Source organism: Arachis hypogaea, chromosome 13, assembly GCF_003086295.3.
Source record: "Arachis hypogaea cultivar Tifrunner chromosome 13, arahy.Tifrunner.gnm2.J5K5, whole genome shotgun sequence".
In the NCBI taxonomy this organism is placed as follows: Eukaryota; Viridiplantae; Streptophyta; class Magnoliopsida; order Fabales; family Fabaceae; genus Arachis; species Arachis hypogaea.
The window spans coordinates 139,605,648-139,620,057 of record NC_092048.1 but is presented as its reverse complement, the minus strand read 5'-3'; the positions used below and the strand labels follow the sequence as shown (position 1 = coordinate 139,620,057).

General features: G+C 33.9%; 5 protein-coding genes across 5 annotated transcripts; 1 reads left to right on the top strand and 4 right to left on the bottom strand.

Annotated features, from left to right (window-relative positions):
* Positions 1-513: 513 nt before the first annotated feature.
* On the bottom strand, positions 514-1,508 carry LOC112792153 (protein NOI4). Its single transcript, XM_025835259.2, has 3 exons — positions 1,240-1,508; positions 929-1,135; positions 514-845 (listed from the first exon to the last, which is right to left on the bottom strand). The coding sequence occupies exons 1-3, from the start codon at positions 1,246-1,248 to the stop codon at positions 819-821; spliced, it is 243 nt and encodes an 80-aa protein (XP_025691044.1). The 5' UTR covers positions 1,249-1,508; the 3' UTR covers positions 514-818.
* Positions 1,509-1,653: 145 nt separating this feature from the next.
* Positions 1,654-3,452, bottom strand: LOC112792152 (uncharacterized). The gene is made up of 6 exons (XM_025835258.2): positions 3,129-3,452; positions 2,665-2,913; positions 2,450-2,574; positions 2,313-2,375; positions 2,113-2,237; positions 1,654-1,998 (listed from the first exon to the last, which is right to left on the bottom strand). The coding sequence occupies exons 1-6, from the start codon at positions 3,238-3,240 to the stop codon at positions 1,857-1,859; spliced, it is 816 nt and encodes a 271-aa protein (XP_025691043.1). The 5' UTR covers positions 3,241-3,452; the 3' UTR covers positions 1,654-1,856.
* Positions 3,453-4,524: 1,072 nt separating this feature from the next.
* Positions 4,525-5,838, bottom strand: LOC112792151 (uncharacterized). The gene is made up of 2 exons (XM_025835257.3): positions 5,596-5,838; positions 4,525-5,513 (listed from the first exon to the last, which is right to left on the bottom strand). Exons 1-2 carry the CDS (start codon positions 5,654-5,656, stop codon positions 4,723-4,725), a joined length of 852 nt encoding a protein of 283 aa, XP_025691042.1. The 5' UTR covers positions 5,657-5,838; the 3' UTR covers positions 4,525-4,722.
* A 2,135-nt stretch (positions 5,839-7,973) lies between these two features.
* LOC112792150 (uncharacterized) lies at positions 7,974-9,706 on the top strand. Its single transcript, XM_025835256.3, has 3 exons — positions 7,974-8,189; positions 8,559-8,684; positions 8,831-9,706. The coding sequence occupies exons 1-3, from the start codon at positions 8,061-8,063 to the stop codon at positions 9,443-9,445; spliced, it is 870 nt and encodes a 289-aa protein (XP_025691041.1). The 5' UTR covers positions 7,974-8,060; the 3' UTR covers positions 9,446-9,706.
* A 2,265-nt stretch (positions 9,707-11,971) lies between these two features.
* Positions 11,972-13,732, bottom strand: LOC112792149 (protein kinase PINOID). Its single transcript, XM_025835255.3, has 2 exons — positions 13,038-13,732; positions 11,972-12,932 (listed from the first exon to the last, which is right to left on the bottom strand). The coding sequence occupies exons 1-2, from the start codon at positions 13,619-13,621 to the stop codon at positions 12,125-12,127; spliced, it is 1,392 nt and encodes a 463-aa protein (XP_025691040.1). The 5' UTR covers positions 13,622-13,732; the 3' UTR covers positions 11,972-12,124.
* Positions 13,733-14,410: the final 678 nt, after the last annotated feature.

The following is a 14,410-nucleotide window of genomic DNA, read 5'->3' as shown; positions in this document are numbered from 1 at the left end:
ATTTAATTCGCATCAAAATTTTAATATGTGGAGATGCGGATAGAGAGAGTAGATAGCACTACTTGGTGAAGGAATTGATTTCTATGCTACTGGCAATGAAACTATATATATGTGGCTCAATTACCTTTAGAAATATGGTCAACTCACGGATAATGTTGTTAAGTAGAGATGAACTAGGATCAGTATATTGTGTTTACAAGTCAGCTTGCTCTTTTTTTCTTTAAGAAAAACAACAAAAAACTTCAAAGAGTTGACATGAAGATAGGATACCGAATCAAACACACCCAAAAAAAAAAAAGCCAAACCACAAAACACGTTGATTAGAAATTTACTTTTTGCTTATTCCACCCTCCTATTTATATTTTTAACTTTAATTCTGAAGCTACCACATTATATAGCTCTATAGATCGTTATGGTAAATATAAAATATGAACTCAATGCCTTCACATAAAGATGCCTTAAGGACCTTAGCTAACTGACGAAGATAACGAAGAAAATTAAACATATGATATGTGATTTCTGTAACTTCAAAATGACCGTCATTGTCATTATTTATATATATTCACCTATTGGCTATTTACATTTGGCTGCTGGTCCGTATAACTGTATAATTAAGTAGCTAGATATATTCATGAAATGTGTATGGGTGGCAAAAGGGAAAAAGGAATACCGCTGCATGGATGATTCAAGCACAGGCTAGCAGCAACTACTTTTTTATTTTTATTATTATTATTGTTATTATTTACTTGTTCTCTATTCTGTTTCTGTGATCCTCAGGAAAATTTCACGATCATCATCATCATCATCACCATCCATTTCTAAGGTTTAAAGCAAAACCACCTCCGCTGCACCCAAAGATATATATTTCAATAAAAAGAAGAATAACACAGTGTTGATGATGGATATGTATGTATGTGACTATGTATACCTTAGGTTTATCTCTATCCTTATTGCGGGAATCGGATCTACTTCGATGCGATCCGCCATGCCCGGATCCTCCCGAAGTAACCTGTTTGTTGTTGCTTTTCTTCTCATCTCTGGCCTTGTTGAATATTACAGTGAATCCTTCAGCTGATGCAGGGTCATTCACGTCCCATTCCCCGAACTTGGGCAGTGGCCTTCCTTCTTGTTCATCCTGCCACATAATTATTATATACACTTGTGCATCAGAAACATTATCATTATGCCTCTTGCCTATAAAATGTTTTCATGACAGAAAAGAACAATGGAGGATCTTACCGAAGCCATAAGATGGAAGCCTCCTGCTATTTGGGGAAGAGGAATACACAACAAAGAAGGAGGGAGGGGGGGGGGGGGAAGAAAACCAAAAGCAAAGAAGAAGAATGGGAATGAAAAAGAGATTAATAATGGGTTTGAAAGGATAAGAAGGTTGATTTGGAAAGCAATAATTTATAAAGAGGTTTGTGGAATAGGAAACGAAGCGCAATGCAAGCTCTCTGTTAGGCCATGTAGTTTTGCGCGTGGCTTCCTCGTCCAAAGCGCGGGTGGTTTGGTTTAGTTCCTGTTTCTATAAAATTGTAATGTTCATAAAATAGTTTTGCGCGTGGCTTCCTCGTCCAAACCCTTTTTTGTTGTATTTTTAGGGGAATACTAGAACATATGCTGCCAAGGGTAGCATAATATGTGGCCATATGCTAAATATGGATGCTAATATTTCAAGATTAAGTGATGCTGTTTCAGTTACAAATTACACTTGCCTATTTATGGTAAACTGGTTCCTTCACATACTTCTTTACAGTCTATATAATAATCATAACAATAACAATAACAAATATTCACAACCAATTTAGACACAAACAGTTTCGGCTCCAAGTGAAGATGATGAATCGCGAGTTTCATTTCTGTGACGATGCATTTGATGTGTACCGCCATAATAGCCCTCCAATCAGGTTGTTGAGTGCATGAGAGGCCATGGGAATTACAAGGCTAGAGGATAAAATTGTAGCGTATCCATAAGCAAGACCAACAAAGGTTGCCCTGAAACACCAATAACATAACAAGCATGTCCTTAAATTTGTGATTCCAATTCATGATTCTATCTCACCAATACAATTTTTAACTAGTACAGATAGAGAAGAAAGAGAATCGCACCAGATGGCAAAGGACGACTTTCGACCGTTGCCTAGGTGCAAAACACCAAAGATCAAGGCAGCCACCCCAACACCGTTCAAGTTCATTCCGAAAAGCGGCAGAATGGCACCTCGGAAAAGTAGTTCCTGAAATTGTGGCAACAAGTCAAGTAAACCAAAAAGTGTGAAATAATAAGGCAAGAAGAGTAAGTTAATTTTAACCTCACTAATCCCGGGAAGGAATGCAACAAACATGTAATCCAGGGGTTGAAGAGAGCTAAGGACCTGCAGAATAATTCCAAGATTATGAAATGTTAATTCTGAAATGACATTTTGATTAAGCATGGCTTGGCAGTTACCTGCAGATTAGCTGCCTGGCTTGAATCGGCAAAATCTGTCCATGTGTTCAACAGCAAATAGCGAGATGATGATATAAACACTACAAGTCCTGTAATCAACTCAAGATGCCACATCTCAAAACCAACTGCAGGCAAAACAGAACAGAAAACAGAGAAATGAACACATCCTATTCATGATTATATCTATTGAAACTCCAGTAATGTGTTATTGTTACATGATACTTGTGAGGAACAATCCAAAATTGGCAACCCTTCAGCTGATGCAACATGAGACACCTGCCGTATGGCCACTCCCAATGCAGCAATCAGAGCAGAGGTTATTGTGCAAGCTTGAAGCACACCACTCCTGGATGCTATAAACTTGGAGTTTTTCTCGCCTCCTTCATTTCCAGCCTCATCTCTAACTGCCTCTCCTCCATTTCTTGTGGAATTCTTTGCAAAGGAGCATCTGCTATATCTTCTCCCTGTCGAATCAAATTGTGTAGTGAAATTTTAAAAGTAAAACCCTAATTGGACATTGCAAAGTGCAGTAACCTCGTTAAACCCACTTAACTAACACAAATTGAGTGGAAATTCTTCTGCATTCATTCCATGTACTATTTAGGTTAACGCAAAACCATTCCAAATTTTAAATTAGAAAAAAAAAAAAAGTAAAAGCGGTTAAGGATGTTAGACTAACTGGAAGTAAGACAAGTGATGAAGGTGGAAGAGTAGTATGTGGTGCGGGTGTGAAGAAAATCCACGCTATTCAACAAACAGCCACAGTTGCGAGGTAGCGAAACTGTAGCCATACATGTATAGCTAGCTACACAGCTTCTACATCATCCTTTCAACTTTTAACGAGAAAATCGAATCTGTTGCAGTGTCAGACTGTCAGTTAATGGTTGCTGTTTCTTGATTTTCATTTTTTTTTTCCTTTTGGTTTGGACGGAGTGGGGTTTCATTTTTGCATAACTCTTTCTTTTGGGCTTCCCATGACCCAACATCTCAAAAATAAGAAAAATGTATTCGGCCTTTGCATTATTAACACCGTTTTTGTGGCAGAGGCATTGTACTAGTGGTCAACTTTGCCTCAAAGTAGACGTAGGTGGATTGTAATAGAACTTTTGGTGGGTTTGTGTATATTTCCAAAAAAAAGGTGTAGATTTAATTCGAACTTGATTGGTAATTTAGATTGACCCTAATGACCAAAAAAAAAAAAAGAGAAAGATTGACCCTAAAAAACTGCTTAAATATAACTACTAAGACTTTGTTTCTAATTAATAGAATAGGTCAATTAAAAATAATATAATTTTTTAAAGGGAGGCACTCAAATAAAAATATTTTTAATATTTTTTTAAAGATATTTTTTAGTAATTAAAATTTAATATATATAATCAATTAAACTGTTATTTTTATCAAAATTAAGCCAAACAAATTAATTTGATAAAAAAGATGGTGAATCAAATCTTGAACCAGTCTAAATTTATTTTTTATAGAAAATAACTATAACATTTTTATTATAGAAAATGACTAAAATACTCCTATTATATATATATATATTGAAAATTCTAAATCCTAATCCTATGATGGCAAGAAGTAAATGGCTAGAATTTAGAATTCTCAAAATTAATATATATAATAGGAGTATTTTAGTTATTTTCTATAACAAGGATATTGTAGTCATTTTTTTAAAAAAATAATATTAATTTAAACCAATTTAAAATTTGATTCACCATTTTTTTGGTCAAATTAATTTGTTTGACCTAATTTTGACAAAAATAATACGATTTAATCAATTATATGTGTTAAATTTTAATTACAAAAAATATTTTAAAAAAAAACGTCTATTTGAGTGACTCCCTTTTTTAAATACCAAACACAATTAAGATAATATAATTTGATTCAATTTAGATCATTTAAAGTGAAAAAATTGATAATGTAATCACTATTACAATTATAACTTTCATAAAATATGTATTCTATTATATTAATTTAAGAATGATTCTATCATTTTATCAACTACTTCACTCTAAAGGATCTTAATCCAATATGATCATTACTCTTAAATTTACAAATAATAACGAGATTTGGCGTAAAAATTAAAAAGAAGTATGAAGTTGTTATTGTGTTCTGTTAGAACAGTTGACAGCTGCTCACTATACAAAAAAAAAAACATAGTGTAGCAATGTGCACCCCGTAAATTAAAGCAACCAATAATAAAGTTGCAACATCACATATGAATGTTTGCATTACTTAACTTCTAATTAATAAATGGAAAGAAAGAATAAGTTCTATGTTTTGTTTGTATATTTGGAAATTTTCATGTGAAGAGAGGCTAGCAATTGCTCTAAAGCCAAAATTTGGTCTTTGATAGCTTTTCTTTCTTTATCATTTTTTGCAATCATTTCTGCAATCTTCTTCAAGCCTTGTAATCTCTGAATCCCAGCTTGAACTTGCACCTCCATCTCTTCCATATCAGCATGAATATCCCGATTCTCCTCTTGCGTCTCCATGTATTTTATCTTCAGACTTCTATATCCATCAAGTGATATTTGCAGTTGATGAGTCAGTGTTCTGTTCATCTCATGCAACACTACGTTGTTACGGTTACCACCTTCATCTATTTTGATATTTGAGTTCAACTTCTTCATGAGCATCTCGTTTTGTTCTTTGAGATCAGCCACCAGCTCCTCCATCTCCGCCAGCTCCTGCGCCTTTCGCGCCAGCTCGCAGGCCATGATCTGCTTCTCTTTCCCGAGACTCGAACACAGGGCTTGAAGGCTCTGCCTTACCACGAAGCTTGATTGGAGCTCTCTCCTCATCCTTTCTTTCTCGTCTGTGATGGTTTTCTCTCTTGCAATCACGACGCTACTGGACTTGATATCCGAGTTGCTCCTTCTCAATTCGCGCTTTATTTGGTTCGTTTTCATATTGTTCATTTGAAATCTTTGAACCCTTCCCCTTGTCTCATCTAAGATAGACATAATTCCATTCACCCTTTGAATCTTGTGCTGATCGCTCTCTTTACTTCCATTGTAATCTTCAATTAACTTAAGCAATAGCTTCATATTCGTAGCCACGCCTATAATCAAATGACAAGAGTGATTAATAATTAAAATGGGGTAATTAAGGCGAGAAGCTAGCTAGCCATGAAATGAATTTACCTTCCAAACCTCGTTCATCTCCTGGTTGTCCAGTGTAATGATCTACACGAGAACTTTTCATGTTAATGTGAGGAAGAGATCAATGGGGCATGGCCAAATCAATTATTAGATTATGGATTTTGAAATAATAATGTATGGAAGAGAGATTGCTTCTTCTGCAGCACTCTCTCTTCTCTTTCTTCTGTATCTGTGAAATTCTGTTTTGTTATTATCATTTAATTTAGTATATCACCTTCTTAAGTTGGTGATGGTGGGTGGGGTTGTTTTGTTGGTTAATGCGTAATTGTTGCTGAGGGTTTGACTTCTTCATTGGTGTTTCGTTGCTTTGTCTTTCTCTAATAACAACCAAAACCAAAGGGGGATTAATGCTTATTAGTACTCACAAGATTGATTCTCTATGAGGGAATTTAGGAACATAAAATAATCTAACTAAATTACACGCCAAACAAGGTAGGTCATTTTACATGGGATAAAAAGTTTGGAATCAGCCTAATTAACATCTAAGTGAATTTTATCTTTTATTTTTCTCTCTCTTTCTTGTTGACTAAGAAAAATCGCTAGTTCCTTAATTGGATTTTTAGAATTTCCATGTTTATTTAAAGCAAAAGCAATAACGGTGAAAATAATTTTTATTAGTGAATTGTATATTATATTTAGTTTTTATTGCTGTAACAATAATAATTTTGATTTAGATATATAGAAGTAGCAGGATGTAGTAGTTTAAAGAGGAGATGTGATCAACTGTTTAAGCCCCAGTTTTGTAAGTATGTAGACTTAATTTTTGGATGAGTATCAATCTTTCAACCCTACTACCAACCTTTTTTTATTATTTCTTGGCCACTTTCTTCTTCATTGAATTCTAGCCTCTCCTCCATGGCTCCAAGATCTCTCTCATATACAAGATTCTTAAGGCATGTACATCACTGCCCCAATGAAAATAATGGATTCATAAACATGTTCACGAATAATTTGACACTTTTTATTTTTGATATCGAGTTAACAATGGTATTTTTTCGAATTGTGAATGGTCAGCGGTTTATCTCAAATGTGTAACGGTTTAATTTAAGACGTAAAAAACTAAAAATCGAATTTTTAATTTAGTATTTTCTACAATTTTATAAAATACTAAAAATTACAATGTTAAAGTATATTATCTATCTCACTTCTATAAAAAAAATTAACCATAATTTGATATATATAATTGAGAAATGAGAAATAAGATGATCTTTAAAAACAAAAGATCATAGATATAGATATTCAATTTTTAATCATATCAAATGTACGTTAAAATTAATTATTAATTAATATAAAATATATATTAAAATATAAAATATATATTAAAAATAAATTAAATAATATAAATATTTATATACAACTACATAATAAATAATTTTAATAATTAATCTTAATGTACATATAATATTTTTATAAAATTTTATACACAATATATTATTATTGATTAAAATTTTAAAATATTTACCTCGATTTTTTCGGACATTTAAAAATTCACGAAAAGAAAACAATTTTTTCTATGCGAAAAGCTCCCAAAAAAAACTAAGTATACCATACATAAAGAAAATTAAAATGTAGTTGATATGTGTCCTTAAAATTATATATCAAAATTACCATTAATAATTTTTAATTAATACACAAAAAATATATTAAAATTTATTTTTTAAAATTTTTTTTATAATTAACAATATGAGTAAAAACGCAACTCAAGACAAGCATTTTTTATCACAAAAAAAATATTTCAGCCCTTAATATTTTTATTTTAGAATAATACGATCCTTTTATTAAAAATGTTAAATAATAACAAAAAATAATGTTGTAGGAATTTTATTTGTAATTTATATGAGACTCTTACAAATTATTAATGAATTTAATTTTAAAAATTTTTTTATTAATGATGATTAGGTAAAAAAAGGTTATTATTGCTAAAAATGATACGGCAGAAAAAAAATAATTGCAATACAAAAAATTAAAAAAAAAATAATATCGAACAAGAAATAAAATAAAATAATATTAATGTATGATATTTATATTGGTGATGATGACGGTAAAAGTGATAACGATAATAATAAAATAAAGATAATAGTGAGAATAAAAAAAATGAAAATGATGATGATAGTAATAACCATAATTGGTTATATTATTATAAAGAATTTTGTGAAAGTTTAAAATTTTTATAAATTATAAAAAAAAAATTTATAAAATTAATTTTTGTTATTATTTAATAAATTTTAAAAAAATTATATTATTCTAAAATAAAAAAATTAAGATTAATTTTTTTTTAAAATAAAAAATACCTTACTTTTGGTAAAAATAGATAAGGGTCGCTACCCTTAACAATAGGTCACCTTTCCTTGGAACCAAACGGTAGATTTACATTGGCAACCAGCTGGCTAAGTCATAGTCTCTCACTCTCCTGTATCTGTGACTGTTGACTGCGACTGCCAATACGAATGGGAAGACGAAGGAAACTAAAGGAGCGTGAAGAAGAAGAAGAAGACAACCATCACATTGTGCTCACCGATTCCTCTCCTCACAGCTACTCTCCCTCTCATTCACCTATCATTCTCAACCCCAACCCGGTAACACATGCTATTCCACCTTTTATTTTATTCGTGAAAAAATAAAAAGGATACCAAATAAAAAACTTAAGTTGCTGTGTGCAAACCTGTTCTGTATCTCAGCCATAATATTAATATGAATAATAATGAAGAATCCTTAGGATCAAAAGAAATCCAGAAAGGGTAAATGAGGAAGTCCTTGCTTAATTGGAAATTTGGAATATTCAGTATTCTTTATTTAAGGGTTTGCCTAACATGTTACCAATTAAGAAATCTTTTATTAAATAAAATGTTTAAAAAATTCTACTAATATTCCCATTCCTACTAAATCCTTTATTTAATTACTGAAGTTGTGAGATTTTTTTGTTCTGTTTTTCACACGATGATTAGGCTGATTATTGGTCTCCCGTGTCAACCGAAAAGCATGCAAATGCAGATGCAGATGCAGATGCAGATGCTAACATGGTTTCTTCTCGTCGCGCATCACTGAGATCTGCTACTAAGAGGACCATTCAGGTGCACGCTGTTTCACCATGCAACTTAACAATGCCACTCACGATGCTGTTGCTGATCCACGTCACACTTCAACATCAATTTGTTATTTGCAATGGTTTATTTCGTTGTTGATTAGCTATAGTTTATGTTTAATTACCTGATTGTAGGCATGTCAGGCTCCACCTTGTGCTCAAGAATCACCTTCAAGACATCAAAGCGAGGATGAATATATTCAAAACGGATACAAAGTGAAGCAGGAATCAATGCCAATATTGAGAAAAATTCTTGCCAAATACGGAGACATTGCTAAGGATTGTACACTAACAGGGAAAACGTCTCGTTCGATGTACCTGGGGATGATAATAGACATAATCCAAGAGTTGCAGGACAAGGATTTAGGTAGAATCGAACAAGATTACCTGCAAGATATGATTGGCCTTGTCAAAGAATTTAAGAATATAAGATTGGAGGTTGGCTGGCTTCTTCAGAGACTCCAAGATGTTCTCGAAGCGAGCAGGATTATGACAGAATGTTGCGTGTTGAAAGAGAAGCGAGAAAGCATCCGGAGAGCCATTGAAGCAAGAGAGGAAGAGCTGGAAGAATGTGAAACAGAGAAAATGGCACTTGAAGCAAGGATTCGAGCGATTTGTGAACAAGAGGCCGCATGCAAGGAGGCATTTGCTAGAGATCTGAATGAGATTTCAATGATAACAGAAACCATCTCATCCTTCAAACCAAAAGTGGGACGGTTTCATCACTCACTTGCAAGTGATTTGCTCTAGTTTAGACATTGGATGAACAGAGATAGAAAATGGCTGTGTTTTGGTACTAATCTTAGGATGTTCACACTGAGCTGATATCTTTTGACTTTTGAACTGCTTTATGTCTAACTTTTTCAAATCTATGCTTGCTGAGACTTCCAGCTTCCAACTAATCTAGAGCAGGACTCTGGCTGAATTTGTAGTTTTACTAACAGCATATCATGACCATGTGTTTCAGTTGTTCAAATGTCTGTTACTCTAATATATGCTTTTCTGTTGTCATATTGGTTTTGAGTTGGTGCACCTAGAGTATAATTTCCCATAGTGGTTCTAATACTATGCATTTTGTGAAAGTTGAAGAAATGGCCCATTTAACTATACAAGACATAATGCTTTATTCATGAGAATGGGATATAATGAATTATGGATGTAATGCTAAGTCTTGGATTTCCATACAAGAAATTTCATGCATGATACAGGCAATGTCAAGTTGCTTTTATGGTGCTTTGCAATTCTGTTGGTGTTATTATGTGATACAAATTAACTCATGATTCACAGAAGTGCTAATTCACTTGATTGTACAGAAGGTGGTTTAGAGCATCCATGGTTAAATTATATTGGTTTTGTTGGTACTCAATGATGCTGTGTTAAATATTTGTTGTTTTAGTATAGTAGTTGTACGAAATGATATTTTTTCTCACTGTAGAGTTGCAGCCAGAGCCTAAGCTCTCTATATGGACCCTATTTTCTAGTGCAAATTTAACTTCTTAAGTGATATCCATGTCAATTTTTTCCATATAATCTTATTATGTGTGATCTCTTATCTATATGTTAAAACATGATTTTGTCCTTCACCATTTGTTCTCTTATATCGTGTTATAAAGATTCAATCTTATTATGCATACACTCTTTTATGGTAGACATTATTTTGACATTAGTATTTTATTAAGATGAATGCTAAAGGGCCATAGAAATTTTTATTTTTGGCCATCAATTAGTCATCAATGTTTAATTAGTCATCAATATTTAAAAGTATGGAATAAAAGTATGTTTGTTGGGTTATTAAACTAAAAGAGCTAGACTAAAAGAATTAAATTGATGGCTAAATGATAATTAAAAACAATAAATTTTGATGGTCTCCTAACATTTCTCTTTTATTAATAAGAAACATGTATTCTCTTTATTTTATTAATTTAAAAATAATCTAAATAACAGCTAACAAGAACCATCTTTTTATACAGGTATTAAGAATGTTTGCATATAAATAGTGTTGTTATTGATTCAAATCTCACCTTTAATTGATATACTCTAGTTGATAAACTATATCTTACTAAGATGGAAAAGCTAAACCAGACTATTAGTATTAGTTGAAGTTAAGAAAATGAAGACCAAGCAAAAGAAAAATGATTATTTAACTCAAATGATAATTAAAGCAGTGAAAAACAGGTTTACACATTCCAAAGGGTTGTTAAAAAGACAGGGAATTAAAGGTTGTAGGTGAGATGAGATATGATGGTATATTTGATGAGAATGAGCATACCTGTAAAGCCTCAGTATAGCATTTTAAGGCAAACAAGACATAATTATAATGAGCAGAGTATTGATTCTCAATAGGGTTACCATGCTGATAATTAATTATTTTGAGGAACATATCATGCACAAGTTGTAAAGTGCATGTGCTATACAAATATTATATTCATATATACTGCATGTTGCAGACATGTTTAGACATATCCAATTAAAGTGCTGCAATTCTTTACGTGAATAGCACATTGTGCTCTCAACATTCTTACTAAATACTAATACTTGTTTAGATAATTAGATAGATAGATAGATAGAGAGAACGTATATCGCCATTGAAGAAAAACAGAAATCTGTTGTGTGTGGCACTCAATGTAATTTACAAAGTTTCATAGGTCATATAAATGATTCTGTTTACCTCACCGTGTATTATGTGAAGCCCATATCCAAACCCAGAGGTTAAATAAGGTTATTACTTGATTAATGCGACGCACTGCAGATTAGTTAAAAGTCACACTTTGCCAATGATATGAGAAGCACAAACTTCTGTGCTTATTTCTTATGCTGTTTTTGCTTTGTTCCCTATGTTGAGGCAGAACCAAGTAAAAAACTACACTCTAGTCAGATACTCTTTAATTGGGTCAATGATGAGTTGTAACCAAAACCCGCTCCTCACGAACTGCGGCTTTCTTCATACGGTAGAAATAATAACGCTAATTATCGTCTACTTTTATGACTTTTGTAGCATTTTTCTATATGTTAAAAAATAAAAAGTAATAATAAGGAAGCTAATCGAAAAAATAAAAATAAAATAACAACATGGCATGCATGACTGCAAATAAATTAAATAAAGATAAATATGTATCATTCTACGTTTTTGTAAGTTGACGAATATCGATTCGCACACAATTGACTTTAGACAAATTATGAGACACCTTCATCTTTGTAAAACATTTTCTTTTTTTTCTTTTCCCCTTTCTTATGTGTGTTGGGGAGTGAGCTCGATATTGAAAAAAAAGAACGCAATTAAGCAAAGGAATCTTCCCCAATTAGTATTGTCTCACCCTAAAGCATTCTCTAAGAGGAAACAGAGAACCATACTCAGCCCTTTTATTTTTGTCATTCCATAGTAATTAAGAAAGAAAAAAGAACCGCGGTAATATACCAAGATGCTACTCTTCAAAAGAAATAGTCAAACGACGCCGTAGAATACTGTTTCTTACTGTTGCTGATAAGATTATTACTATCGTCCTTTGTCAGCCACGACGTCGTTTTGTGTCTTTTCAAGCCGGGGACTTGTGGTGGCGTCAACATACGAATCAGCGCCATGTTGAGCCCTTTGAAAAACGGATGCTTCTTGACGTCAGCAGCGCCGCGCTTCGAACCCAGCCTCTGACCAGGGTCCTTGTGAAGCAAGGCGCAGATGAGGTCCCGCGCGTGACGCTCAAGCGCGCTAGAGGGCGTGGCCGTAGGGAACCTCAGGGGATTCTTTATGATGTTTCGCAGTGTAGCTTCGTTCGATTGAGCCACATACGGCGTACGACCGTATATTAGCTCGTAGATGAATACCCCGAATGACCACCAGTCTACGGCATTGCCGTGTGATCCACCGGCTGCTACCTCCGGCGAGACATATTCGTGCGTCCCAACGAAAGAGCATGACCGAGCGGAGACCGGTTCGGCCACGAAGAAACGGTCTGGTTGAACGGTTTGGACTTTACGTGATCGAAACATCCGATTGGGGAAGCACGAAAACGGGGTAGTGTGTGTGGCAGAGTATTGCAATGCGGACGGGAAGGAAGTATCGTGGAAGCAATCAGAGGATTGAACGGCTGGGATTGCATCTGAGCAGAGAGAAAGATCGAAATCGGAGAGCATGATGTGACCGTCTGATCTGACTAACACGTTCTCCGGTTTGAGATCCCTGTAAATGATTCCCAGCATGTGAAGGTACTCTAATGCCACCAACACTTCAGCAGCATAAAACCTGATGATACAAGAGTGCAAAAGATTTTAATGTCACTAACAACTAACAAGTACCAGTCTAGAAGAGATTAAAAACGACGTAGTTTTGTTTCGTTTAATTAATTACCTTGCGGAAGTTAAGGGAAAACGATTGTGAGGAAACTTGTGGCGGAGGGAGTGCAAGTCTCCACCGGAGCAAAACTCCATGACGATGCAAGAGAAGTGCGAGGCTTCGAACTCGGCGAAGAGGGTAGGGAGGAAAGGATGGTCCAGCATCTTCAGGATCCTTCTCTCCATTTCGGCTCTCTGTGATTTTTTCTTTAGTGCCACAGCGTTTTTGTCCACTACCTTCATAGCGTACAGGCAGTTCGGATTAAGTTTTTCTTCTTGTTCGTCTTCATTGTCACTGTTGCGGAGGCGGCAGAGGTAGACTGTGCCGATGTCTCCGGCGCCGATGCGGCGGATGAGGCAGAAGTCGTGAAAGGTGAGGGCCGTCTTGCGGCGGAGGATGGCGGAATAGGCAAAGTCGGAGGAGCGGTGAGGCTTGAGGGAAAGATTTTCCGGCGAAGAGGTGGGGAGGAGGTCGAAAGAAAGACGGCTGAAGCTGGTGCTGCAGTTGCTTTGGGTGCTGTTAGAGCTTCGTTGCGTGCAATTTGCAGTGTCCAAAGTGAGCTCAGAATCAGGTGCAGCAGCACCACCAGTCTCTAGCATGTTTTGTAGTTAGGGTTTATGTTGAGAGGAACAGTTTGGGTCAAGAGAGAGAGAGAGAGAGAGAGAGAAAGAAAGTGTGTGTATGTTTGCGTTGGGGAAGAAAGGGAAGGTGGGTTGGTGTTGAATTTATGGTAAGAGTATGGGGAACTGGAGAAGTAGTAAAAATGTGTTTCCGGAATTACTGACTCAATTATGGTCGTGTGTGATTATTTCTGCTGATTTTGCATGCAATGACGGAAATGCCCCTTCTTTTAAAGGGTTCACACTTCACACTTCACACCCAAGCAAAAATGATTGTACCCTTCACCCCAAGTTTGATTATTATTTTAGCCAACTATACTAGCCTTATATTAAAATTAATTATTAAATATTAAAATATAAATATATAAAAAATAAATTAATTATATATATAAATATAGAAAAAGTATAAGTAAAGAATGCATATAGTGAACAACCTTAACAATCATTAAAATAAAAAGATAAAATTAAAATAGATTTTGGTAAGTAGATAATGGTTTTTATAAATAATAAACTCTAAAATTAGTCCAATAAAATAAAAATACACTACATCTTTAAATTAATTACTTAAATTTTAATATAATCATTCACACACCTAGTAAATTGAACATCTAATCTATTTATTGTTCAGTATTTACATTGTTTAATATTTTCATTATCTATCTATATTTTTTCAATTAAAATCAAAATTCAGATTTTTAATTAATTAATTGATTTTGAAATTTAAAAAATTAGAATTAGCACCTAAATAAATTCGACGGTTACTCCTAA